Here is a 27,635-nt window from a genome sequence, read left to right as displayed (position 1 = left end):
TTGTTTGGCACCAATAGAGTGTTTGGTGCTGCACCAGTCCTGCAGGGAGGCTGGCACCAGAATGTTCAAACCACACACAGATCTCAGTAGGAGGAGTGAAGATGCTGGATGCTTCTCCCTACTTGAGCCCACCTGGCTTTCCAGTTCCTCCTCACACGTCTGAAAGAGAGGAGACATGTCTACATCTCATTCCTTCCTATACCATATTTGCTAGCACCTGGAGATAGTTTGTTGCTGCTGTTTTGGGGGGGTGGCAGGGAGGGATACACTCTAAATCAGGGACGGGCAAACTTTTTGGCCTGAGGGCCACATCGGGTTTCCAAAATTGTATGGAGGACCGGTTAGGCGAGGTTGTGCCTCCCCAAACAGCCCCTATCCACCCCCCCGCTTCTCGCCCCCTGATAGCCCCCCTGGGACCTCTGCCCCATCCACCCCCTCCTGCTCCCTGTCCCCTGATGCCCCCCCCCGAGACTCCTGCCCATCCATTGCTCTCTGTCCCCTGACCACCCCCCGGAACCCCTGCCCCTGACTGCCCCCCGCCACCCCTTCCAATGCCCCCTCTCCTTCCTGACTGTCCCCCCGGGACCCCTGCCCCCACTCAAGCCCCCTGTTCCCCACTCTCTGACCGCCCTGCCCCCTATCCACACCCCCGCCCAGACCACCCTCTTGAACTGCCCCCTCTATCCAAACCCACTTCCCCCTTACCACGCTACCTGGAGCACCGGTGGCTGGCAGCGCTACAGCCACGCCGCCCGGCTGGAGCCAGCCACACCACCACGCAGCACAGAGCACTGGATCAGGCCGGGCTCTGCAGCTGCGCTGCCCCAGGAGCTCGTAGCCCCGCTGCCCAGAGCATTGCGCCGAGGCAGTGAGCTGAGGCTGCGGGGAAGGGGGAACAGCAGGGGAGGGGCCGGGGGCTAGCCTCCTGGGCCAGGAGCTCAGGGGCTGGGCAGGAGGATCAGGCCCGCTGTAGTTTGCCCATCTCTGCTCTAAATCTTTCTGTAGCAAGTATAAGGAGGGCTGCTGAGTATGCCCTGAGGCATTTGGCCGTTGCCTGCTTTGTGCATAAAGAATTACTACAACTTTGCATCCCCATCAGCGCACATCATAGTAAAAAAAGCTAGAACTGAGCCCCAAAGTTGTTATTTTGATATAAGTGATACAGTTTAGGATATGAACAAAACATATATGTAACCAGGCCCATCAAGAGAAATTTGGGGGCCCAGTACCTCATGTTTGCTGGAGTCCCACCCTCTCCCATTTCACTTTATTTACACAGATGTTACAGACTGAGGGCCCTGGTACAATTGATCTGCCTTCTGCTCCCTTAAGCTCCTATTTGTTTGATACACCTCTAAATTTTAGTGTCATTTGGGCCAAATTACTGAAAATTTTCTGGGGGGGCCAAAGTAACTTATATACCGATGGATTCTTGAAGTGTGTTAGTTGTAAACTTGAATCTCTTACTGCCTTATAGTTCCTCTGCCATATGTTGTTCAAGTTATTCCCTGAATATATTTTTTCTTGTTGTTTTCCCTGGTTTGTTTTATGTTGGTGATGGAGTATTTGTATATTAGATGATTGGTGTGATTTAGATTTTAATAGCTTCAGTAGTTCGGTTTCATATACATGAGAGAGAGTTTTATGACATTCAGACAGTTTAAAGTGAAAAGAAGTCGGTTGTTTAAAGAAAAATCAATGTTCATGTTTATATATGTACACACAGATGGACGGAGATACATAAATATGTGCATACATTACATCCATCCATAGTTGTATATACACACCGCTATTAAGCTACAGCAAATTATTTTACTTGTGAAATGATTTTAAATAATGCCTTAGATTGGACAATGACAATTAATATCTTATGGTAGATTAGTAACATAATATGTATGAGGATGCCAGTTCCCATTCACCATGAACCATTGCTATGCCTAGTGCAGTTAACTGCTGCAGCCACATAGACTCATAAAAATCTCAATAAAATCTGAAAACTGTAGAGTATGGATAATCTCACTATAAATTGTAATAAAAATTACCCCTGTAGACTCTATATTCTGACCATTAAGTTCATGGATACTGCTGCTTTGTACATAAAGTTTTATTAAATACATCGACCAGTTCTGTTGGCCCTACCAGACAGCAAGCTGTTTTAATTTAAAATCTGATTAGTGTTCTCGGAGTATTTTCAAAAGCAAAAAATGAAGATAATGAACGTTAAATAGGAGGGACAATATCTGATATGTGTTCCATGTAGTAGTTATCTGCTTGTGAGGTGGGGGGGCGGGGGGAAGTAAATGACATCTTTCCCACAATGAGTACATTTGTTATGTCTATAAAGCAAGGATTTGGTTTCCCAATACAGCTGTCCAAAAGTATATTACATAAACTAGAGCACAATATCCAGTCTCAAAGGGTTTTCTTTGAAATGCTTCGTGTGCATCTGTATCTGGAGGTGCTGCTTCCATTGTTGGAAATATGTAGCAGGATATATGACATTCTGCTCCAGTATTTCCCTCCCTAGTGACTGGCTGCTGGATTCCTAAACCTGTCATGGATGGCAATATTCAGAAATGGTTAGTATCAAATTGTTGGGTGTGGATTATAGATAGACTATCTTTTTACCTTATGTGGCTGGAAATCTAATAGATAACTCTCATCACAAAGAGCAATATTGATATTTGTGTACTTTTCCCTTCCTGTCATTATTCATGGTGGTGAGCTTGATCCTCTCAGCTAAGACAGGATGTTGCAGCAGGGCATCCTGCCCTCTAGCATTCTGCAGTGTCCACAGCTGACGGCACCCAGTTCTATGACAATGGTGTGCCCAGGCATAATAAAAAATATGTCAAGGTGGTGTTCACTGAACTTTAGAGACCAACATCCAGTGTGTCACTTGGCTATCCTAAGCCACGATCTCTAGGCCTTTGAGGGACGTAACTTCAAAGGAAATGCCCAGTCTTGATATAGCGGTCACGCCCACCCTCACTCTGGGAATAGACTTCAAGTTATGGCATGTGACCAGACATTTGTAATTCTAACCTATTTCCTGGCATTAACTTCATGGGGAGATGAGCACAAGTCCCTCTATTTAGTATTTGAATTTCCTGGATTTGGGATTATTCAGGGGTTTTTGAAACATTGGCAGCCATTAATGCTAGTTCAGGCAGACACCCACATTCTTCTCCACCTTGTGGGAGGAAGACAACTATACTCTTTCTCCTCCCAAGGCAGACATATGTGAACATTAGTTGATGCTTCTAGTCCCCAGGCAAATGGGTGATAAAATGAGGGGTTGTGGCGGGCTGTGGCTATTGGATGAGGTGTGCACGTTGGTGGTGCTGCTGTGTAGGTAGAGTTTTTGGGATTCAGGAATACATATTCTTTTTTTAACATGGTCCAGGACCTGAGCTTACCAGTTCACTGATCCTGTTAGTATTTGAGCGGGTTCTGACAATGTTTCTGTGCCCTGGCAAGTCATAAAACATTGATCTAAAGACCTATAGGCTGAATAATTTATTAAATTATATTTTCCAGTACTTTATTGTTAGTGCAGCAAGCCCACATCCAGAATAATAACAGTATTGTTGAGAGTCTTGTGAATGTGAAATCATTGGTATTCAGGGGAATTGTTTTCCTATTCCTGGAAGAGATTCCTGGCTGCAAAAATAAAGTTTACTACTAGAAATAATTTTCTGTTAGCTGATATTTAACTTTTACATATTAAATTTGCAAGGAAAGCAACGGAAGCAAAGCTTCTCCCTTATGGTAGCTATAGAGGGTTGAAATTTCAAATTTATTAACCTACAGGCCAGAGACTGATGTGAAAACTAGATCTCCAAGCAGGGACTCTGGACAGCACACTAACAGAGATCCCAGTACCCTCCTGCGTAGGAGGCCATAGGATTTCATTCATTGATTCCTGCATCAAACTTCTCACTCAGTGCATTTTCCTGGATCTCACTGATGAGGGAAGGGCAGAGAGCTTCATTTTTCTGGCTGGCAGGTTCGATGCTACAGCTAGTAGGTATCTGGTACATTTTCAATGCCTGTTAAAAGCAATCACTTTATATTGAACAGTGATTCTATTTGTTAAATTAGCATGCAGGATACTGTACATTCATCATAGAAAGCACAGTGTGAAGGTTCACATATGAAACAAAAATAAACTGTCTGCTAATATCATACACTCATTCAGAAGGCAGAAATTGATTTTTAATCATTCTAAGAGTGCAACTAAAAACATGATTTAGTTAGTATTATATCATGATACTTCAGCATATGTCTGTGTATATACATATTTTCAAGGCTATTAGCAAAGAGATTATTTAATTCAGAAGAAAGTATTGAGGTTAAACATACAGTACCACAGTCCTCAGTATTTCAGAATGCTGATATTCTATTTTGTCTCTTTATTTTCACACCGGCAAGCATTGGTCCCCTAATAAGTCATTTAAGCCTTAGCTAACTCTGTATGGCTTAACTAACAAGGGAGGTAAAACTCCTGATGATTACCTAGCTTTCTACTGCTCTTAAATATTGCGTTCATCTTAAACCTCCAGGGCCAGGATTTGATTTAAATCTAAAATAGTGTATTTATGTGAAATTACTTCTTGTGGGTCTCAGCCTTCCTATTGGTGGGATGACTGTCTGTCGCATCAGCTTCCAGAAAACTTGATCAGAAAATAAAAATCAGGTTATAATTGGAAAGTGTCAGGAGCAATAGCAGTGCATTGGTGTACCATACTTTTCCTCTCTAAAGATTTTCTGCATATCTTATATTAGGTCATAGTGAGTCTGGTGGGCTCATCCTATGTTTGTGCACATCACTAAACCACTAGACAGCTCAGCACAATTAAGAGTCTCATCTCTGTGCAGGGCGAAGACTTGAAAAGCAATGTATAGCATGAGTCAAGGTTGAGGTGCATTGGCAGAGCTGCACTGAGTAAGCTTGCGTAATGTCTGCCAGTTCCTCCACTATAATGTGATTCCAAGGCAATGCTGTTAATCTGTCAGTTTCCTGAATATCAAACTCACCTAGTCTCTTTTTAACATAATTGGAATGTGGGGCATGCTATTTAGTGCAGAGAGGTAGAATGGTTAAATGTCAGTGATTGTCCAACGGCACAGCGATAAAATGTTTTTAAGATCATGGTTAAAAATTGTCTATATAATTTCATGTAATATATATTAGTCAACATATATTATTCTAAATGTTTAATTATTTATATTTTTTATTAATGGAACTTATGTTAAACTTGATGATTGTATTCTTTTCCTACAAATGGGGAGAATGGTGGTATGTGTGAGTCTTTATGAAAATGAAACTTCAATAGCTGTTCTAATATGAGCAAACATAACAATTAATTTTGTCTATATGTTTAATTTTATTTGATTACAGTGCCATTGTTTTAATTGTATATTTTAAATGAAAGGTCAAAATATTAGAATTGTGGTTTTGAAGTAATAGCCCTAGTGCTGGAGTGGTTGGAACAGGCTTTTGCTGGGTTGTTCTTCTGTTGAAAGATTGGCTTCTAAAAGGAAGCACTTTTTTGATTAATTTTGGTAATGGGGGCACATAATTCCTCTCTTGCCTCTCCTTCCAGTACAAAATGCTTATTTTTATAACTCTCCTTGGATCTTTACCAGCATATGTGTTGTCCCCTCAGCACTCACCCTCAGCATATACGTTGTCCCCTCAACACTCACCCTCAGCATTTACGTTGTCCCCTTAACACTCACTCATTCCCTCTGCCTAGCACCAGCCTCCTTCGGACTTTACAAAACCACCAGATAGCTCAGCACAACCGAGAGTCTCTGCTCAAAGGAGGGCGAGATCCGGAAAGGTGCAACACAAGTTAAGGTTAAGATGCACTGTGTGGATAAAGCTGCATGTTGTCTGCCAGTTTCATCACTGGCTCTTCATCGCTTTTCATATCCCATTTGCTAACATATCTTTTCTCCCTTGTCTAAATCTTTTTATTCTCTCTCACATTCTGTTGTTTGTTATTCCAATAATAACTACAAATAGTTATTTAATAACTGTGGCCAGCATATACAAACCTGGAAGCAAAAATCTCTTAAAACTATATTTAGAATTCTAAATGAAAGTGGCCTTATTTTCACAGCTGCTGACTTCAGTGGGACATGCTCATCAACTGAAAATCAGGCCACTTTTTCCAAAATACAGATTTTGAAATTTAACTGTAGGCCATCTGAATTTGAACAATTTGGCCTGTATTCTTAACTCTGCAAAATATTTTTGGTTACAGTTTATGTGGAAGAAACTATAAAGAAAAAGGCCTTAATCCTCAATTAACTGTACCCCAGCAGTTAATTGCTGGAGTGGAGCCAAAAATTGTATTGTTTTATGGGATTCCAAATTCACAGGCTGTGGAGCCGCTTTGCAGGTACTCTTGCATATCTACTTCCCACCCACAGCCCCAAGCAGAAGAATTCTGCTGTGCAGCTTGGACACTGTAGTCACAGGTGAGCAGGAGATCTCTCTATACGGGCGTCAACTAATCAGTTACCTGTAAGAGTCTTATGGGGAGAAGAATAGATTTAGTTGCTGCATTTCCCCACAGCAGTTGCAGCTGCTCTGAGAAACAATGGGATGGAAAAGTCGGAGCTCAGCCTTCTGGGCTCACCATGCTCTCAACCAATTGTCACCAACTTGTGTAATAAAACCTGAAGAAGAGGGGTAGAATCCACCCTGCTGAGAGCCTCACTGAGTTCTTTGAAAACATTAGGCCATTGTGTGACAGTTTACAAGGCAAGGAGCCAGCTTCTTCTCCAGAGACTTGTGAAAGCCATCCTAGTGGCTGCACGTCTGTTTAGGAATAGGAAAGTGGGCACAAAGGGAGAGAGAAGAGCAAAAAAGGGGGTGACCGCTATAAGGAGACATAAGAGATCTGCAGTTATGTGGTAACGGGGAGGAGCAGAGGCCACATATGGAGAGGGGGAACTAAGAAGAATGCTGAGATGATGGGTATGGGGTCTGACAGATTAGAAAAAAATGAGAGGGAATAGAAATAAATTCCTTAATGCTAAAGTGTGGATTTTATACAATTTGGCATCAATCCAATTAGCCATCACCATAAATTAGATTGAAAAATCACTCCTCTGTGCTAACAGTTCTGAATTCCCCCACCACAGCATTTTGATTTCCACTATTTTGAAAGCGTGGAAGATCCTACACTTTGCCGAGAATACGCAACTCAAGACACCAGGTGTTGTCATGATCATAGACTCGCAGTTATGCAAGCTGTGCCCAGTGGGCCAAATTATGCTCTTACCACAATGCAATCCCTTTAACTTCAGCAAGGCTGCAGCAGCATAACATGGAGGAGCATTTGTCCTATTAAGTATGCAACATAATCAGTATTGCCAACCGCAAACATTAAAAAAAAATCACGATTCAAGTCTCAAAATCATGAAATTGGCTTTAAAATAATGAGATTTTTGAAAGATAATACATTTTGATTCTTTTATTTGCTTTCTGGTATTTGAGTCTTTAGGGACACTTGGGTCACATTTTCAAGCATTTTTCTGCAACCATAAGGGCTAGAAACTTAGTTTTTAAAATTAAATGAGATTTTCACCTCATCACATGCCTCAAGTACCTGGTGCTTTAAGAAAAAACATCAAATATTGAGACATGCGACAAAATCTCAAGAGTCGGCAATACCAAATCATAAAATGACTAGACGGCATGTTGTGTAATGAATAAACATACCTAAGACAGTTTTCTTCTTTATTTAACCCAGCTCCTTTAATTTAAGAATAAGCAAAGTTAAATGTACAAAACTAATATATAATGGCAGTTGCATCATAAACTAACAGTTAAACATCTTTCACAAAGCTACATTTGAGTGTAAACAGCCAGGAGGCTTCTAATTTGGCCTTCATGTTACAGGGGAGAAAGACTAAGCTGCTGTTAGCTGAAAATAGCAAGTGCAATATGTTTTGTTCTTTTTAATTTAAACTTCATTAACTTCACATATTTATTTTTCGCACACGTAACGATGTAACTATCTGCTTCTTATAATTATATAACTAGTGTAACAAGCAACAAGTTTCACTTTTAAAAATTAGCAAAAATAGTTAACGTTGATGGTAATTATTTCACATTTTACAATTGCTTCTAATACCCCATAGCCATTTGGCGATCAGGAATTCTCAAACATCACATTTCTTTCTGATTGATTTTCTCTCTGGTAAAGTCAGATGTGATGAGCAATCAATAACTTTTAAATCAAGTTGCCAGCTTAAGTTGGTAACTGCTGTTTAAACACACGTTGTATACTACAGTATGCAACGTGTGACTAGAATATGGTGCTTGTAGTTTTGGAACAATGAAGCATGTTACCAATGACTTTTCAAAAATTGAAATACAGTCAATATATGTCTCAGTGCAGTTATATGGTATAGATGTTATCGTTGTCAGTGTCAACAATCCCTCTGTAAGAGCACCCACTACTGTATTTCTTGATATGTAAATATCTGACTTACTATGTTAGCCTACTGAATGTTTTTTTTAAAATATCGTCTTTATTAAGATCTTTAACAAAAAAATAGAAATGACAACTGTGCCCAAAGGCTGTGCACAGTGCATTGATAAACTAAACATTAAGACCGACGTTCTCAAGTGGCAACTGATTCTTGGGAATTCGATCTATTTATGGGGCCCATATCACAGGAGTATCTGAATGCCTCGCAATCTTTAATGTATCATAATACCATTGTGAAGTAGTAAAGTACTTTGTCCCCATTTTAAAGTTGGGAACTGAAATACAGGGTCACATGTACAATCTGCAATAGAGCAGGGAATTGGACTTGGGTCTCTACACAGACCCAGGATAGCACCCTAACCACTGGGCCGTTCTTCCTCTCCAAGGAGCACTTGAGAGATCACTGTTTGATTTTGAGTGAAAGCTACAAGTAGGGTGACCAGACAGCAAATGTGAAAAATCGGGACATGGGGTGGAGGGTAATAGGAGCCTATATAAGAAAAAGACCCAAAAATCGGGACTGTCCCTATAAAATCGGGACATCTGGTCACCCTAGCTGCGAGTGCTCTGCTTTTCTGAAAAATCAGGTCTTAGATGTCTCAAGACTGGCAAAAGTGACCACTAAATTTTTACCCTAAATCTCCATCTGGAAGAATCATACAAATGAAACCAAAAAACATCCCCAAAAGACAACAACAATTAATGACTTAAAGGTAAAATGCATGTTTAAAGAGTAATACGTGTGCAGTTTTATTTCATTTTAATGGTTCTTGGGTATGCAGTATCCATATATATAAAATACATATATTGACATTGGGGATTAGGTCCTGCTTTGAGCAGGGGGTTGGACTAGATGACCTCCTGAGGTCCCTTCCAACCCTGATATTCTATGATTCTATGATTGTATGCATTTACAAATATGTTTGTGTGTATCTGTAGCTAACAGAAGCTATAGATACATTACCTGATTTCATATATTCATCATCTGACTTGTGAAGCTAAAGGAGAAAGGTGCTATATACAGTATAACAGTATGGAAGTGTGGTGCACCCTAATGCTGTTCTGGGACAAGATTCGTGTCATCACACTAACTTTAATCCATTATATGTCTCTTTTCCAGCACAAATGGACCCCCGAGGCATATCTCCCAGGCAAATTAAAAGTGACAGTGACGATGATGACCTGCCAAATGTGACCTTAGATAGTGTTAATGAAACTGGATCCACGGCCCTCTCCATAGCCAGAGCTGTACAAGAGTAAGTATCACGTTCTCAGGATGAGATAAGTATTGCCAAGGTGTTCAAGGGCTAACGGAAACACCAGTCATCAGCTTTTCTGCAGATATGTCATCCGAGCTCTGAGCCAGCATACATGGCAGCATCTTTCTGTTCAGCTTCAGTCCCTTCAGGAGGAGATTGTTGTCTCTCTCTCTTTTTTTTAATTTTTTTTTTTTGGTGGTGGTCCTGAATCATTGTTTGAACAAATTTCAGAGTGAAATTCTTTCTTCTCCTTTATACAACTGCAAAGTTTTGGTGTTTTTGTTTAAGGGGGATACCTTGTTAAATTATTCGGTTTGTCTAAAAAAATTTCCTTGGCTCATGGCAGAATTGGGAGGTCTCTCACGGTTGCTTTCTAGAGAGAACTATCTACAGTTTTCTGAAGGAAGATCTTATATGAAAGAAAATTAGTAAAAGACTCCAGTCAGGTTTTTCCATTACTTTTATTTTTCTGTTTATTTTTAGGCAAATTATAACTCTTTAATTCAATTTTTCTTTCGTTATTGTGGGTTTTTTTCATAAAAAGTTTGCTTGAATTGTATTTATTAAATTTATTGATGCATGAGCTTGCTCCATCACCAAGGCAGCTAGAAGGTAACCCACTGTGAGGTAAATAAGTATTACCAGCCCCATTTTATAGGTGAGGAAAATGAGATAAAGTATAAAGATCAAGCTGGAAGTGTGAAGCAGAGCCAGAAATAGAATTTGAGTCTCCAGGCTCAAAATTAATATATTCTTTCAGCTGAATAAATCAAAGGATGGAAGTTTTGGAATTGAGATTAAAATACTAAACAATGCTTGTCGTGAATGCATCGAGAAACTTCACTTTGGGTTTAAAGGCACTAGAACAATTAGATAACTCTGACTTTTTTTACTTACTAGAATCAGCCAAAAAGTTGGTTGTTGCAAAGTGATACGTTATTTGCTCAAACAAGTCTGAGGCATTACATATTGGGTCAATGCATTTTTTGCATAATTTAGGCAGGTGGGGTGCATCTGATCCAACCCCAGAATTTTTTTTTTTTACTTTATGTCCCTGATACCACCCAAAAAAGAGAGTCTGTGCATTGGCAGGATAGATTATCCTGCATGGAGAATTGATGGCTGATAGTGTGTGAGGATATGGCTAACCTCATAAGTCATCACATCCCAGGGCGGGCCTGCCTCTCAGAACTGAATAACCCAGCATGGGATTCACCAATGAGACTTTGGCTATGTTTACACTATGAGTTAGCATTGTGATTCATCGGCTAGTGTACACATATCAAGCTAGCTCCCTTCTAGCTATCCCGAGTATAGATAGCAGCATAGCCCCAGTAGCACTGGCAGCAGAAGCACCGGAGAGCCGTGCTGAGTACAAACCTACCTGAAACCTGTACGTGCCATGCCTTTGTGGTGGCTACACTGGTATTGATATTCACACTAGCTTGATGAGAGCTAGCACAAGTATGTGTCCACAAGCAGGGAAATCACACCCCTAGCTCATTGTGGAGAGAAAGATTTTGATTCGCTCAGATTCCAGTCAACCACAATAACAACCAAGCACCAATTTATATCCCATTCAGGCAAAGAGGGATTAAATTATGGAGAGGACATTGTGTTCTCTCTGTTGCTTTAATTGGCCTCTTTCAATACGCTGAGGAAGTTCTCAGCAGGGCAAGGTGGGGGAAAGATGTCTCACTGTTGATGGCTCTGTTTGCTTGATGATTTAGCACAACATTCTGGATTTACTGGTTACAAATCCCAGGACCAGAAGCGCCTTTCAGTTTATAGAACGTGTAGTAAGACAGAAAAATAAAAGTAACCCAAAATGAATCTATTTTGTGCTAAATAGTGCCGATGGAAGAGAGGTTGGATTGCAAATATTTTAATGTGTGATTGGCAGGCAAATGTTAGTTATTTTAATTGATTAATGTTATTTGAACATCTATAAAACTGGTCAAACAATGAAAAGCTTTTTTTTTTTTTTTTTTTTTGCTAATAATGTATTCCATGATTTATTTTTGGGGATGTAGGGGAGAAATGTGTTGAATATTGTTTGACCAGATCTCGAGATTAAGAATTGAATTAAGACATTCAGTTACCTAAAATCAACACATTCTTGCTACAGTTTTTATTTAAATAGTAATCTGTTAGTTTGCGTCAAAAGCCACACTAAGGAAATCTAATTTGACTGTGATTTGTAAATTTATCATATTTCCTTCATATATCTCTTGTCAAATACACCACATATGCAGATTCTACAAATCTAGAAAGAAGTGTCAGTATATTGTACCTATCTCAATCAATCTGTTTCCATCCTTGGATATACAGGTGATTGCCTGGTGCCATAGGTCTTGTAGAACATGTTGTTTCACAAGTGAGATATTAAGTTTCTTCTGAAAATTAAATAGAGAATTAATGTAATATTTAAGATAGTCATAGAGTTTCAGGCCAGAAGGGAACATTAGGTCATCTAGTCTGATCTCCAGTCTGTCACAGTCCCTTAAATTTCACCCAATTTCCCGTGTTTCAAGGCCAATAACTTGTGTTTGACTAAAGTAGTAAGGGGATCCTGCCATGCCTGTAAGTGCCAGATTGTGGGACAGGCGTTGAGAGGACAGACCACACCCCCAAAGGCATGGTGGGATCTGCATGCCAATGACATTTTTCTGTGCTTTATGGGTCTGATATTGTGCAATCTTGACTTTTTTAAGAAAAGAAAAATTGGCCAGCAGGTACTATGAATAGTACATGGTGCTAGACAGAAATGGGCCTTTTCCTACTCCACTTTCAGAAATTAAACTTTATAAGGAATATATATGTCTTTCGCTGCTATATCTACCATAATTTGTCTTTCATTGTGATCGCTGGTGAGTTTGTATGCAAAATATGGTTGCTTAGTTTAACATATTTGCTCAAAACATTTGTTTGGCATGAATTAATTTTGATGAAACAGTGAATTATAGAAAACAGCCGTCCTCTATGTTAACCCCAAGTGACGTGAAGTGAATGGCTGCCAACTCACCTGGAGTAACTAAATCCACCAGGTGGAGTTAACTATGGGGAAATTCAATGAAAGTTTGAAAGGAAATTCACTAGCTAAAGAAACAGTATGTGTAAGAAGGGGCTTTGCTTTTTATTAGACTTTCATTTTGATGATCTAAGAATTAAATAAGTATTTTTTACAAATAGCTGTGTTTTTAGATTGTTATCTTTGGAAATTACTCTTCCATAACTATTTGGAAGGTCGGTATGAAAGCCTTGTTCTTCATCTGTCCACTAATTAAATACTGCATTTAATCTTCCTGTGTGGATGCTATGTTCCATGTCCATATTAATCCTAAAATAAAAAATGACCACCCAAAAACCAGGTACTAATCTAAATGCTAAAAACTACTTGTTTGCTATTATGTAGCACACTGAGGGCTTTTATAATATTTTAAAAACAGTCAAGTAGTTATTTTTGCCAGAAAACTTGTTTTTCTGCCTGCCTGTTTTGTTTGAAAAACAGACAGGTTGAAACTTTTTGGCACTCTTATTTTGACACTTTTCATAGCCATTGTTTAATTCAGCAAAGCTAATCCAAATAGCCTAGCTCTAAAGGTACAGTGTATTATTTGACAGAATACATTGCAGTATTTTAGGAGTTTTCTGTATACAAGGTTCTAATGTTAGTCTCTGCTGCCCTATGGCAATAGTTATAATATATATTACAAAATTAAGGCAGTGTAATTTGAAGATTTGTTCCAGCTGCTAACAGTTGTTGGGCTTAGTTGCCTTAAGTGTGTAGATGATAGAGGTCTCTAGGTTGTGAGCAACATGTCACATCTATGTTGGTAGAGTCCCATGCATATTTGTATTGATTAGGGCCCTACCAAATTCATGGCCATGAATAATGCATCACGGACCGTGAAATCTGATGTCCCCCTGTGAAATCTGGTCTTTTGTGTGCTTTTACCCTATACTATACAGATTTCACAGAGGAGACCAGTGTTTCCCAGATTGAGGGTCCTTCCCAAAAGGGAGTTGCAGGAAGGTCACAAGGTTATTTTAGGGGGGGGCCACGGTACTGCCACCCTTACTTCTGCGCTGCCTTCAGAGCTAGGTGGCCGGAGAGTGGCAGCTGCTGGCTGAGGGCCCAGTCAGCAGTGCAGAAGTAAGAGTGGCAATACCATATCATGCCATCCTTACTGCTGTGCTGCTGCTGGCGGTGGCTCTGCCTTCACGGCTGGGATCCTGGCCAGGAGCCGCCGCTCTCCAGCTGCCCAGCTCTGAAGTCAAGGCCGCCACCAGCAGCAGTGCAGAAGTAAGGGTAGCAGTTCCTCAACCCCCACACAATAACTTTGTGACCCCCCACAACGCCTTTTTGGGACAGGATCCCTACAGTTACAACACCGTGAAATGTCAGATTGAAATGGCTGAAATCATGAAATTTAAGTTTTTTTAAATCCTATGACCATGGAATTGACCAAAATGGACCTTGAATTTGGCCGGGCCCTAGTATTGATGTATAAATATTTCTAATAAGAAAGAGGAAGTTTGACACTGAATCTTATCACCATTGATAGCTTAGCACTGAGCTTCATAGGACAGCAACCTCTATTAAGAGCTGGATATTAGATGTGCACTAGGGATCTCTGTGAGGCCTGTGGTAAGACTCATGCACCAGGCCAGAGAAAAGCAGTAGAGCACCTAAAGATACAGTGCATTGCCCACTGTTCCCCTCCCCCCATTTCATGCAGCGTGTCATCCCTCTCCCTCAGCCTGGTCTCTTTCCCTGGCCCAACCAGCTTATGCCCATGTGGCCCCCAAGAATTGGTTACTGTGGTGCATGGGGTGCAGATCATTGCATGAGGTGCTGGAATCCTGCGTCCCCTTTCCAGTGAAATTACAGTGGTTTTGCTGCACAAGTTGGAGGCCAGATTTGTCCTTAGTACAAAGTCTGTGTTAGTGCAGTGTTAAAATTGTAAATTTTGGAAAAGCAAACTGGAATTTTAATTTTTCCCCTATACCATCTCTTTGGTCTTTTATGGGAAGTTTAGGCAGCTGAGGCCATGTCTGGCTCCCAAGAGGTGGGAGAGCCTATCTGACCACACCCCCAAGGTGTTTGTGTAGGTGTGAGATTCCTGCCCCATGTGGCTGATCCCTTGGCTTAATGAGTTTAAGGTGAGAGATCACCATTGAGGGAAGAATTTTTTTAAAATAATTAAAAAGTGGAGAGGTAAGCAAAGTAATGCTGCACAAGGAAGCTTTTCGCCTTTGCCTTCTGGCTCTTAGGATCACAGAAAATTTTGGTGCTGATGTGGAGCCTTTGGGGTGGAGGAGACTCTGGATACCTGTGGATGTACCAGTGGTGAATTTAATAGGAGACTCATTTGGGATATCGTAGCATACTGATTATCCAGATAGCGGGAGCTTGATGCATTGGGCTGGATGTTGTTAGGTGCTCAGATGTATGAAGCTGAGTATAGAGGCACTGTCTCTACTATAGATTCTTCTCTGGATGGGTCCCATCATTATGATGATCCTGCTTTGTTGAATGTTTATGATTGCAATGCACACTGTATTTCTAATAATATATCAATGGGAAAGGAATACCACTGTAGACCTAATAGGCAGCTTGGGTCTGGGACCAGTAATAGTGTATGTGTAGCACCGTTAGACATAGTGTGTAAAGTTCAGATCAGAGTCTCCTTATTCCCCCCTAACTTAAATAAACATATGGATGTTTTTTAATCCTGAGATTTACAGTTGTCTTCCCGTCATCCATTCATTTCTCACACTTGTACTGTCTCTTTCCCTGCTTCAGCCAATGCCATTACTACTTCTGCCCTGTGCATATTAGAGATCTTTCACTTCAGTTTGTTGCTCTAGTTACAAAGGGCTTTGTCTTGAGTCTCCAGGCGCTGTAAATGAAGGTGTTTTTCAACATTTGCAGGAGCATTGCTTCCTCAGGCAGTACGTCTATCCTCTGTGAAACCATAACCACTTGTTGCTGCTCACTTTGAAAATTTGCATAGATTTGATGGGATGATTTTATAGTTGGGGAAGTGAAGCATAGAGAGGCTAAGTGACTTATCTAGGTTCACACAGTAAGTCTGTAGCAGAGCAGGGAACTGACCCTGGGTCTCTCAAATCTTAGGCTGGTGTCCTAACTCTGGGCCATTCTTTCTCTGAACAAGATTGTTCATCATTTAATATGCATTTAATATGCCTGTCATTTAATTTCATTCAGTATATTTACTGTGGCCATTTACAACACATAATAGATCACAGAATTGTAATTCTCATAATCATATGTGTTCCTAAAGCTATATTAAAGGATCCTAACACAACAGCATCAGAACTTTCAGGGCCTGTACATATTTATAGAACAGCTCTTAGTGTACTTGGTATGCTTCATAGGCTCTAGCAATGCTAAATGACCATGCCTGCTGTTTAAGAATAGATTTCTTGATGATTTAACCCCATCTGTTCTCTTTATAAAGGTGATAAAGTACCTCTTGCACGTTGCAATACTTTTGGACAATTTGTGCAAAACAAAAAAATTAGTTTAATTTGCAGGTTGGTCAGTACAATCAAACAGTATTGTTTGGCGCATGCACATCGGTTCGGGGCATTGGTGTGGAAATTTGCTAGTGTATCTGAAAGAACCTCTTGCCAGGATAACAGATTTCACATCACTCAGTGATTTCCTTGAACAAGTGCCAGGTTGAAGCTATAAATCAAAAGCTATAAATCAAAAGCAAGTTCATGCAAAATTGACATAACTGTCTGTTTTGAAAGGATATAGTATTGTTTAAATGATGATATATTAGGAAACTGAGATACTGTCAAATTGTTCCTGGAAGAAAGCTAATTTGAAAAAGCAAACAAACAAAAACACCCTTTTAGCTTGGTCTACAATAAATTATTTTTTCCTGTCTCCACTACAAGGGTTAGTGACGCATAACTGTTGAATAAATTAGGATGTAGCAAAGAACAGTGACGTTAAGGTGTGTATTCTCTGCTTCTGCATCACTTTCAAATGCTAGACATTAAGCTTGAGTACATATTTATACCATACCATTACAAGTAGTAATATTTTCTTTAAAAGGAAAATATTTAAATTGTGTGCTAAATAAGTTGGGAGAAAGAACTGAGTTTAATAAAACCGTTATAGGTTAAATCCTGTGCCTCTTGAAGCCCACGGAAGTTTTGCCACTGAATTTATTGGGGCCAGGATTCAACCACAAAACTTTAATCAAAGTTTGGATGTTTACAAAAGAACAACAACTTTTAGAGAATCTGCAGAAATACTGTGTAGTTAATGAGGATTCTCTGTGTGTGTGTGTCTCACTCCCTTTCATATCTTCCACCCGCCACAAACAAAATAACTTTTAAAGATCCTGTTTCCTAGACTCTATAAAGTTCTACATCTTGGGTCACCGTTTAATTGTCTCCTGTAAGGTTTTAGTTTTGATCTAAGCATTGCCTGTTACTTTATGTTAGTCATTAAACTATAGCATATTGGGATTTTATATTCCTAAAGATGTTTACCTAAATTTGCATTTTTAAACTATTGCACACTACTGATTTTGTAGCTTATTAATTTATATAATAGGCATTTACATAGCAGTTTTCCTCTTCAAAGTGATTTTCAAACTTTAGCTAATTAAAGCTTATAGGTCCCTGGTGTGGTAGGAAAATAAGACTTATTATCCTCAGGTTAGTGACTTGCCCAAGGCCACAGAACAAATCAGAGAAGAGCTGGAATCAGGAATGCCTGTCTTCTACCCCTGAACAAAGCAGTAGAAAGTCCCTGCCCCAAAGAGCTTAGATAAGCATAGACAAGACAGACACAGAATCGGGAAAGAGGGCCAACACACAAGCAGAGTGAACAGTGTGATGGCACCAAACGACTTGTTAGTTCTACAGTTTTTGAGGGAGGGGTAGCTAGGAAGGAGTAAGCTGAAAGGAAGAGGATGAGTGGAACAGCACAAGGAAGGATGGTGTGGAGTGAAAATGAGGTGAAGAAATTGTTAGAAAGAGCAGCCGGAACTTGAAGAGCTGGAGCAAACAGTCAATCAGCACAAGTCAGAGAAAGTCCAGTCAAAACTGTGGAAAGTTCTCTGGATGTTCAAAGGACCAAAGGTCCCGTCTACTGGCTGGGGTCTGGCTAGCTCCTCTTTGCAGTATTCTCCCAAGCCCATGTGGTGGGAGGTGGGGACCACCTGGGTCTTAATGCCTCCAGAGCGAGGGTGGTCTCTCCTCCCACAGTACTGGATCTAGGGCAGATGCTAGGGGGAGGTGTGGCCTTGGCTGGGCCCCATTTTACCTGCTCAACCCCGGTGCAACCATCCCGACTTTGGCTGCTTCTGTTCCTACCAACTGGAGTCTCAGGCTAGGGTGACCAGACCTCCCGTTTTTAAAAGGACAGTCCCATATTTAAGCCCTTCTACAGGTGTCCTAACTGTTTCTTAAAATGGGCAAATTGTCCCATATTTTCTATCTCCCCACCATCAGTACTGGTGGGTCCTGCTGCTGGCCGATCCCGGCTCACCAGCCGCCCGCACCACCAGCGGTGAGGGGGGTGGGGTCCAGTGGCCGACAATGGGGATGGATGTGCAAGGCTGGTGTGGGGTGAAGATGCAGCGGGTGGGGCCAGCCACTCCCCACGGTGGTCCATCAGCGCAGTCCCTGCTGCATGCCGGCTCTTGGCCAGCAGGGCCCCAATCCCCGTCCTTTTTCCACCGGGCCCTGGCTGTGTGCTGTGAGCTGCGGTGGCTGGTGAGTGTGGGCAGGTGGTGGGCAGTTACGTGTCACCCCTGCTGCCCACCTATCTGCCCTTTATGTGCTCCCCCTCCTGCTATCCTCTCCCTGTTTAGCCCCTTCACCCCACCCCGCTCAGCCCCACTGCTCCTCCATATCCCCCCTGGCGTGGTGCGCCCCACTCCCAGCGCTGTGCGGAGAGCCAGCCCCTGGTGGGAGCGCTCAGCTCACCAACAGCCTGGCTGGCAGGCTCCTTCCTTCCCCTGCTCCCGCTGCCTCTGGCACCCCAGGAAAGCCCAAGATCCTCCAGAGCGGGGTGCTGGCCAGGAGGAGCCAAGCCCGGCATGTGCCAAAGCCCTGCACAGCCCTGGCACAGGGAAGCCTCTCTGCCCCTCAGCTAAGCTCTGGAATGGCGGGAGAGGGGAGCAATTTCCAGACTGTTCACACCCCGAACCTGCAGGGTACACAGCAGCCCCAGGGGTAGGGGCTTAGCACCCTCTTCTCCCACCCTACTCCACCCCACCCTGGGTCCTGCCCGCAGGGAGCACGGGGATGATTTAGTTGGGGATTGGTCCTGCTTTGAGCAGGGGGTTGGACTAGATGACCCCTGAGGTCCCTTCCAACCCTGATATTCTATGATTCTTCCCCTAGGCACCCTCCCCTGCTGAGCTACCTCTCTGGCTTGGTTCGCTGAAGTCTCTGCAGTCAGGTTCCCTGGCAGAAATTGGGGGGGAGGGGCATGTGATCCTGCGTGCACACACACGTGTTGCCTCAGGAGGACACGGCACCAGGTAGCAGGAGAAGCAGGTCCATCCCAGGGGCCCAGCCAGGCATGGAGGGCAGAGAGGGCAGGGCAGGGAGGGGAGGGTTGGTCAGTGTGTATGTGGGTGTGGGTGTGTGTCAGGTCTGCCTGTGTGTGTATGTGGGGGGAGTAGGGGTGTGTGTATCACCCCTCGCCATGTGAACCCTAAAGCCTTAAACATAAGAAGGTAAATAAAAATAATCCAGCTACACAGTCTTTATATTTAACCTAGGGCTCAGTCAACTTGATGTTAATTTGAACGTTTGTACTGCATAGTTCAGCTTGATTGCTGTTGAACTTGCTTGAGTACGAGTAATTTTACTCATGTCCCGTATTCAGCATACGGAAATATGGTCACCCTATCTCAGGCTGATGATGATACATACAGTTGTGAACCTGCAAGAAGATGATGAGGTGTGTGGCTGTGGAGTTGAACATGAGAATTTTGGACACATTAAAATATGGCTAGTTGGTGTTTAAAGAAACCACACAGAAGGAAATTACAATAGTCATGATGAAAGGAGCTGAAGACTGAAATAAGAATTTTAGCAGAGCAGTGTTTAAGAAAGTGACTAATAGTAGAGATGTGGCTGGTGATAATAGTCAAAGATTTTGGAGTCAAACGGAATACCTGAATCTCTGTAGTAAGAACAAATAGGTGAGTCAAGATTGAAGTTTTGGCTGAAGCTACTCCTGGGGGAATTCAGCGCCATTGTGTGTGCATAGAATTCATGTCCCCCGCAGATTTCTTTGCTTCCCTGCAAAAAAATGACTTTCTGACAGGGAAGCTGCAAGAGCACTCACACACCACTCCCTAGCTGCACAGGTACATCCTTTCAGGCACCAGGAGCAGCCAGTGGAGAGGTAAATCACTTTAGGGCTGGGACACCCCAACCAGTGGCTCCTACCCTGAGCCAGAATCAGCTGCTAGTCCCGGCTGGGCTGGAGGCAGGAGAGGATGGGACTTCCTCTTCTCCTGCAAGGAGTGGCAGGGGCTATGTCAGGCTCACCCCCAGAAACCTCCCCCAGCTGCAGGAAGCTCAGCATCCTCCCCTGCTTCCTGCCCCCATCACTCCTCAGCTGTGGGGGCAGGGGTTACTGTACAAGGAGCTGCTGCCCCATCCACCCAACCCCTGGGCATCTGGACCTCCCCTACCCAGACACCCCCACCAAGCCTCACCCCATACACCCTTAGCTCTTAACCCTCCATACCCAAACCCCACCCCACTGAACCTCAACCCTTGCATCTGGAGCCCCCCTGCACCCATAACCCCTGCCTCCGGAACCCCACCCCTGCGCCCAGACCAACCCCCACTGAACCCCCTGCAGTGAAACCCCCACCCTGATGAGGCCCACATCCCTGCACCACCCTGAGCCCCTGACATCCAGCCTCCCATGCCACTGACCCCCAACTAGCTGCACCCAGATCCCCACCCCACAAAGCCCCACTCCCCTAGTACCCAGACTCCCCCCCCGCTGAGACGCCCACACCCAGACCTCTAAACTGAGCCCCAACCGTTTTCATCTGGAAGCCCTTGCAGAGTCCCATTGCCCCTGCACTTGGATCCCCCCCAACGAGCCTCTGTGCATCCAGATCCCCCCACACCTAGACCGTTGACTGAGCTGCCTGCACCCAGATTGTCCCACACAGAATCCTCTCACCCCATACCTGGATCCCTCCACACTAAGCCCCTCCACATTTGTATCCTGCCTGGTTGAGCCTACCCAGGCCTGGTGCTGTGTCAGGGCTGTGTGCAGCCTCACCACTGAGTCCGAACTGTACCTGATCAATCCATAGTGTTAAACTTTGTTTCAAAATCCATAGAGAAAATTAGAAAAGTGAATAAATTCAAGAAAATCGCAATCTCCTCATGAACATTCCAGCATCAGAAAAATAAACAGGCTATTGTCAAATAAATTATCTGTTCTCAATCGTTCACTTCATTGAGACAGAGATTGTCCTCTTTACCAAGCAGTTTTCATATCCTGCAATTGCTACCTGGTTTACAACATATATTCATTGGCTTTCTAAGCCTTTAATATTCAAAATAGAATGTGGTATTCCCCTTGCCACAGTATGTATTTTAATCTTAGTAACATTGCTTATAAAGTTCTATGTATATGCAATTTCCATACAGAATAAGCACACCAACGTATTGTGTAGTGTCTCTGTATGCCAACATCATATTTCATATACTACAGTTTAAGACCACAGTTTGGACCTCTGAGCATGGATATAAACATAGGAGTCAAACCATATTGTCTTAGAAACGTGATCTCAGCTCTTTTGTAATTTGTGAAACATTTTGTAAAATGAATAGTACTTATGAGTAAATCCACTATTGTGTTATGCATACAGCAGATGGATTCTTTGAACTGAAGTGCTATCACCTATTTAACTTCAGCAAGAGCAAAAAAAAAAGACTAAAGGCAAGGGAAGACTAAAGGCAAGGAAATTTACATTTGAAATTTTGTCAACATTGGTCAAAATGTTGAGCTATTTAAATACCCCATCACCACAGTGATAATTCTGTGGCTGTTACACAGCAAGTAAATATCCTATCCCTCCATTTTGATTAAAGACGGTGGTCGAATTTTTAGCCAATTCATTGAGCTGAGTGGCTAGAACATTGTTAGCTGGTTCTTTGTGGAGTTTCCATTATCTGCAGCTGGAGGTGGTATCTTAGTACCTGCTGCCTTGATTTAAATTGCTGGTGCAGGGTATAAGTACCACTTAGTGAATATTCATATGTAGATACTCATATTTCTAAGATTTAAACTCATGGCAAAATGATGTCATTTCTGTCAGAGAATGATAGCATTTTCCAATAAAAATGGCAAATTTCACAATGTTGTGCAGAATTGTGGGGTTGTTTTTTGTTTTAATTGAATTAGTCACTAGTGGAAATTCACCATTTTCACAGCAAAAAAAAATGTTTTTGAGAGAGCAAATAGTAGTTTTTAGCTGCATGCAAAAACTGCCTTTTGTGTTTGTGTAAAATTCAATATGACAAATATTTTCCTTTCTCACAAACCTGTTTTTTGCCTGCGTTGTTGTATTATCTTTAATGAGTAGTTATTTTTCTGTTATCTGGGCCAAAGTGGTGAAACAGGGTGAAGCATAAGATGGGAAGGTGAGTGCAGCTTGAGAGTGTCATTCTGTATTATAACTTCCAGGTTTCATTTTGCCAGTGTAAACTAGAATCCAGTTTCTGCTGTAGGAGGCTTGTGTGCAGCTTCCATGGATTTCAAATGAAAGCCACTTGAGTACCTCTGAGAGGAGTATTTATCCCAATGCCTTTTGATTATATGCTGATTCAACTCTGAGAAAAATTATGCATCACTTTGTGCCTGATAAGCAACTAATAAGATCAGGAGATGTTTACTGTAGAAGAAAAGGATTGGAGAAGAGGATTTATGGTAGAAAATAGGTAGATGTCATTAAGATAAAGCCAATATGGCAGGCACATTGGAACTAATGTCTTTTACTTGTGCTTAAAATTCATTACGTTCTTTTCTGTCTCATCACTCTAGCAGATTTTTTCCTGTTATGAAATCTTTATTACTTGATTAAGGCAAAACCAAAGAAACATGCAATAGAAAAGATAAATAATGTTTGTTATGTGCTTATGACAAACAAATTAAGGATAATTTAAAGGAGTGTTGCAATATCTCAGAAAAAAAATGTTTGAGGTTTTTATATTTTGGATTTTTTTCCCAATTTTGGAAATATTAAGGTGTGAAATAAGAGAGAGATTTTCAAAGGCCTAAAAGGACATCAGTGGGGTGAAAATGATGACAATCAATGGGAGGTGTCTCTCTGTGTCTTTTGAAAATCTCCCACTGGACATGTTAATGTTATCAATGACATCTGTATAAAGGAGCTCCTCCAGTAGCCTGGCCCATTCTAAGGCTTCCAGTGAAATTTTGTTCAATTATTAGTGTGCTAGAGAAATAAGGTTTTTTTCTTAATTTTTGCTAGTTCTTTGGGTGTTGGTCTCAGACAAGTTTCATGGAACATTTGAGGTCTGAACCACAGGTAGCAAGACTGAAGAGAGTTATTCATGGACTTTGCTTTCCTTAGATTCTTTTTTTTTTATGTGGTGAAACTGTTTAGAAATCCAGCTGTATAGTGCTCCTTTTTCAAGCATATGTAATAGATCAGAATTCATTAGTGTAAAGCAGGGGCAGGCAAACATCGGGTTTCCAAGATTGTATGGAGGGCCAGTTAGGGGAGGCTGTGTCTTCCCAAACAGCCAGGTGTGGCCCGGCCCCTGCGTCCTATCCGACCCTCCCCCCCCCGCTTCTCGCCCCCTGATGGCTTCCTGGGACTCCTGCCCCATCCAACCCTCCCCTGTTCCCTGTCCCCTGCCAGCCCCCCACCCCCTCGGGACTCCTGCCCCATCCACCACCCCCTGCTCTCTGTCCCCTGACCACCTCCGGACCTCCCACCCCTGACTGCCTCCTGCTGCCCTATCCAACCCCTCCACTCATTCCTGACTGTCCCCCCAGGACCCATCCCCATCAAACCCCCCTGTTCCCTGCCCTCTGACTCCCCGACCCCTATCCACACCCCCAACCCCTGACCACCCTTCCGAATTCCCCTGCCCTCTATCCAACCCCCCTTACTGCGCTGCCTGGAGCACCGGTGGCTGGCGGCGCTACAGCCGCACCGCCCAGAGCACCGGCTTAGGCTGCGGCTCAGCAGCTGTGCTGCCCAGCTGCCCAGAGCGTGGTGCGGCCCACTGAGGCTGAAGGGGAGGGGGAACAGCAGGGGAGGGGCCGGGAGCAAGCCTCCCGGGCCAGGAGCTCAGGGACCGGGCAGGAGGGTCCCACGGGCCGTAGTTTGCCCACTTCTGGTGTAAAGGAATATTCCATGCATTACAAATTACAGCATAAGAATTTATATAGTTATTATTTATAAGTGGTGCTAAATTTCAAATAATATTGTAGAAAATGATGTATTGTCCCTGGAGTTAGAGTTTTGATAAAAAAGGGTTAACAGCTAGATTTTCTTTTTGGCATATTGAGAACTATATAACTTTAGCAGCAAGAATTCTGGAAGTGGAAATTCACTTCCAATTTCTCTCCCTCTTTTTGCAATGGTTGCCTCATGTAAATTCCTATTAACATTGTATTCTTTTGCGGATGATAGCTTGTTTAATGAGAAAATAGTCAAAGTGAACAAGAATTATCAGTTGTTGAGATTTGGGACCTTAAGGCTGGCCTCTGCTCCCATTTAAGTCAATGGCAAAACTCCCATTTGACTTTTTAGAAGTATTAAGTGAGTTTTGGGAAAAATTATAATTCCCTTCCATTTCTGAGCCATCTGCCTTTTCAGTAGGTATTCCTCCAGTTTGTCTAGGCCCCATGAAATGTTTGGGGTGTCTTAAAATTCCTAATTGTCTGTGTTCAATTTCCAGAGAGAGCATGTGGGGCTGTGCCAGGTCAGCTGTTAACACTTTTCGTTTTTTCAACTCCAGGTATGAAGTATTTTATTGTGTATTATATAATGTTCTGTGTGTTTGACAAAGTTTAGTGGCAGTTCATGTTAAGCTTTCTTTCTGTCTTTCTTTGGCTGGCTCTTGTAAGAGACAGCATGTGGGGCTGTGCCAAGTCTTAGATACAGAGGTTTTGGGTTGGGAAAGGGTTAAGTTTCAGTATTTTCAACTCCTGGTAAATAAAATATGAAAATAGAACAAACAATCATGGCTCTTCTGATGCTTGATAAGATATAGAGTACAGCCAAAGTAAACTGTTTGAAATTAAGTAACAACGTCATTTTACACAAGGTTCCACAATTGAAAATAGGTTTTAATCACTGCCAGTGATCCCAAGGTTCACAAGGTTATAGTGTGATAGAACAACTGTCACAAAAGAGCAACATACCTTTTTCGGGGTGGGGGTGGGGGGGGGGGAATGAGGCTAAAATGATCAAAAATGTGTGTTTAAACTTAGGTTCCTAATTCCATATATTGGCCTCTACATAAATACCCTGCTTTTTCAAGTGCTGAGCTCCTAGATATTTCCACTGAAGTAAAATGTGGGATATTCCAGCAAATGGTGTGAAGTCATTGGGAGCTCCAGTAAATGTCTGGCTTGCACAAAGAGCACTTACATATGTGCAGTCCAGTATGCATATGACATTGATATTGTGTATAACATGTTCATGGGGATTAACTGTTTGTGTTGGTTTGTCTTTGTTTTATCAAATTTTAAAACATATACAATGAAATGTCCTAGATTATTTTAGATCATAGCAGTATATGTTTAGTGTAAACAAATATGTTATAGAAAAATCTCATTCCTCAAATTTATAATTAGACCTCAGTTTCATCAGTAAATTAAGAGAGGGAGAACATTTGAAAGAAATTATATTTTGTCATTCATAAATTAACAGTCAAATAGATAAATGATTCTCCTAATCCATTAATATACAGTTAAAGAAATTTATATTACAGAAACTTCAAACTCCCATTTCTCCAACATTTACAAAATGGCAGTGGTAACTCACCTTCTCAGGCCAGCTCAAGGCACTAAAATTGCTTGGGAAGAAAAAAATTATATAAACTCATTGATTTTAAGTAAGTATTTGAACCTGATCAGTGATCGCTGGCATATCTGCTCTCATATGAAAACCCCAACCCTAATACCTTTCTTCGAGCCAGTTGAAAGAGCAACCTCACTTAAGCAATGGGGAATCATCAATGTGGTTGCACAGATGTAACCAAGGGTATAATTTGGGATAATGGGATAATCTCAATATGTCATATGAAATTGTTAACTCCTACAGTTCACTTAAATCTTCATCATACTGCAAGGAAAACTCATCACAGTTGGTTTAATTTGCTTACTGGAGTTATGGATTATTGCAGTTAGGGAAAATAACAGGATACCAACAGTCTTCAGAAACAATGAATTTTATTATAAATTAAATGCAACTATTTGTATAAATAATTTATTTTCATGAAATTTCATTCAAGAAGTTTGTTTTGTTTTGGACAATTTCATATCACTGAAATTATGCTTTTTTCATGAAATTTCAGGGAAATTGGTATATTTGCATCATATCATGTTTAAAATTGTAATATATTCATTATTTTAATATAAAAGTACATTCTTGCTCTTACTATTAAGTTTTGGGCTTACAAAATTTTGTACAGCTGTAAAGTAATATAACAAACATCCCTTTTTAAGTAATTTGTATTATTATTATTATTTTACAGATGTGTAACTTGAGACAGAAATCATTCCGTATCACTTCAGGGTTTCCCAGCATTAATTCTTAAGATGGAGCTTAATGTGGCTTCTGTCTAAGGTGGCTTTTAAAAAGTACTCCCTTGTTTTCTTATAGGCAATCATTCCACAGTTATTTTCTACTTCCTGACTGTCATTTCATTCTGCACTTTCATTTAGGTCATAAGGATTAATGAAGCCCAATAGGGTAGAACCACTTTGAAATAGTGGGGTTGCACAAATATAAATTAGGGGCAACGGATGAAGTTTTTTAAAAGTTTCCAAGAGCTCTACATGCTCGTTCAGTTTCAATGACAGCTAAACACTTACTCTTACGCATTTTTTAAAATCTCATCTAATTTCTTTTTTAAACAACATCACCATCATTTAAAAATATGGAGCCTTTCTTTTCTGTGATGCTCAAGTTTTGTATTTTGATATCTGAGGCATTGTCTTTTAAATACTGAAAGTCACTGTATTATTTATTTTTAAATTGTTCAGAGAGATGCATTCTTTACATTTAAGACTAAGTGGTACCATCGTCAGTTGTCACTGAGGAAGCCCAGAACCCTGAACTAAACTCATGACGACTAATTAAAGAGCATCTGATTTCTAAATATTTCCAGTAAAATTCTGGCCCCAAGCCAAGAGAATCTTTACCACTGATTTCAATGGGGTCAAGATTTTTCCCCTCTGTGTACTGTGTCTTTGTAATTTTGAAACACAGGGATAAATTGTGGGTTCATTCCTATGAGGCGCACAGGTGGGATGGTTACAGTGCTGTAGTGGGTTTGCAGAAGAGCTCTGTGTAGGGAGAGTCATGCAGAATAACTCAGGGAGCACAGGAAAAGCATTTTCTGTGTGCCCCTTGAAGCTTTTCTGGCTTATCATGCTCAGGAAATCTGCTGAAGGCCATTCGTGCTCAAATCAATCCACTGGTTCTGCAGCCAAACACAGGCAAATTTATTTGCCCTTTCAGTGTAAAAGATGGATTTATTCAGATTTAGTAACACAAAAATTCTGTACCTAGGGAAGTCAGTAACAAAACTCCCATTGACGTGAATACCCACA

General features: G+C 41.6%; 1 protein-coding gene across 5 annotated transcripts in view; it reads left to right on the top strand.

The window, feature by feature from the left end:
* The window catches only part of KLF12 (KLF transcription factor 12), a 351,939-nt gene that overhangs the window by 235,538 nt on the left and 88,766 nt on the right, over positions 1–27,635 (top strand). For 4 of the 5 annotated variants that reach the window (XM_074962008.1, XM_074962013.1, XM_074962001.1 and 1 more), the window contains 2 exons: positions 9,637–9,772; positions 24,752–24,811. In XM_074962008.1, the coding sequence (XP_074818109.1) occupies positions 9,637–9,772; positions 24,752–24,811 (196 nt within the window). The remainder of the gene's footprint in view (positions 1–9,636; positions 9,773–24,751; positions 24,812–27,635) is intronic. The other variant, XM_074962020.1, reaches the window with a different exon arrangement.

Source organism: Natator depressus, chromosome 1 (assembly GCF_965152275.1).
Source record: "Natator depressus isolate rNatDep1 chromosome 1, rNatDep2.hap1, whole genome shotgun sequence".
NCBI classification, from domain to species: Eukaryota; Metazoa; Chordata; order Testudines; family Cheloniidae; genus Natator; species Natator depressus.
Note: the sequence above shows the minus strand (reverse complement) of the source record. Positions and strands in the feature narration are given on the sequence as shown.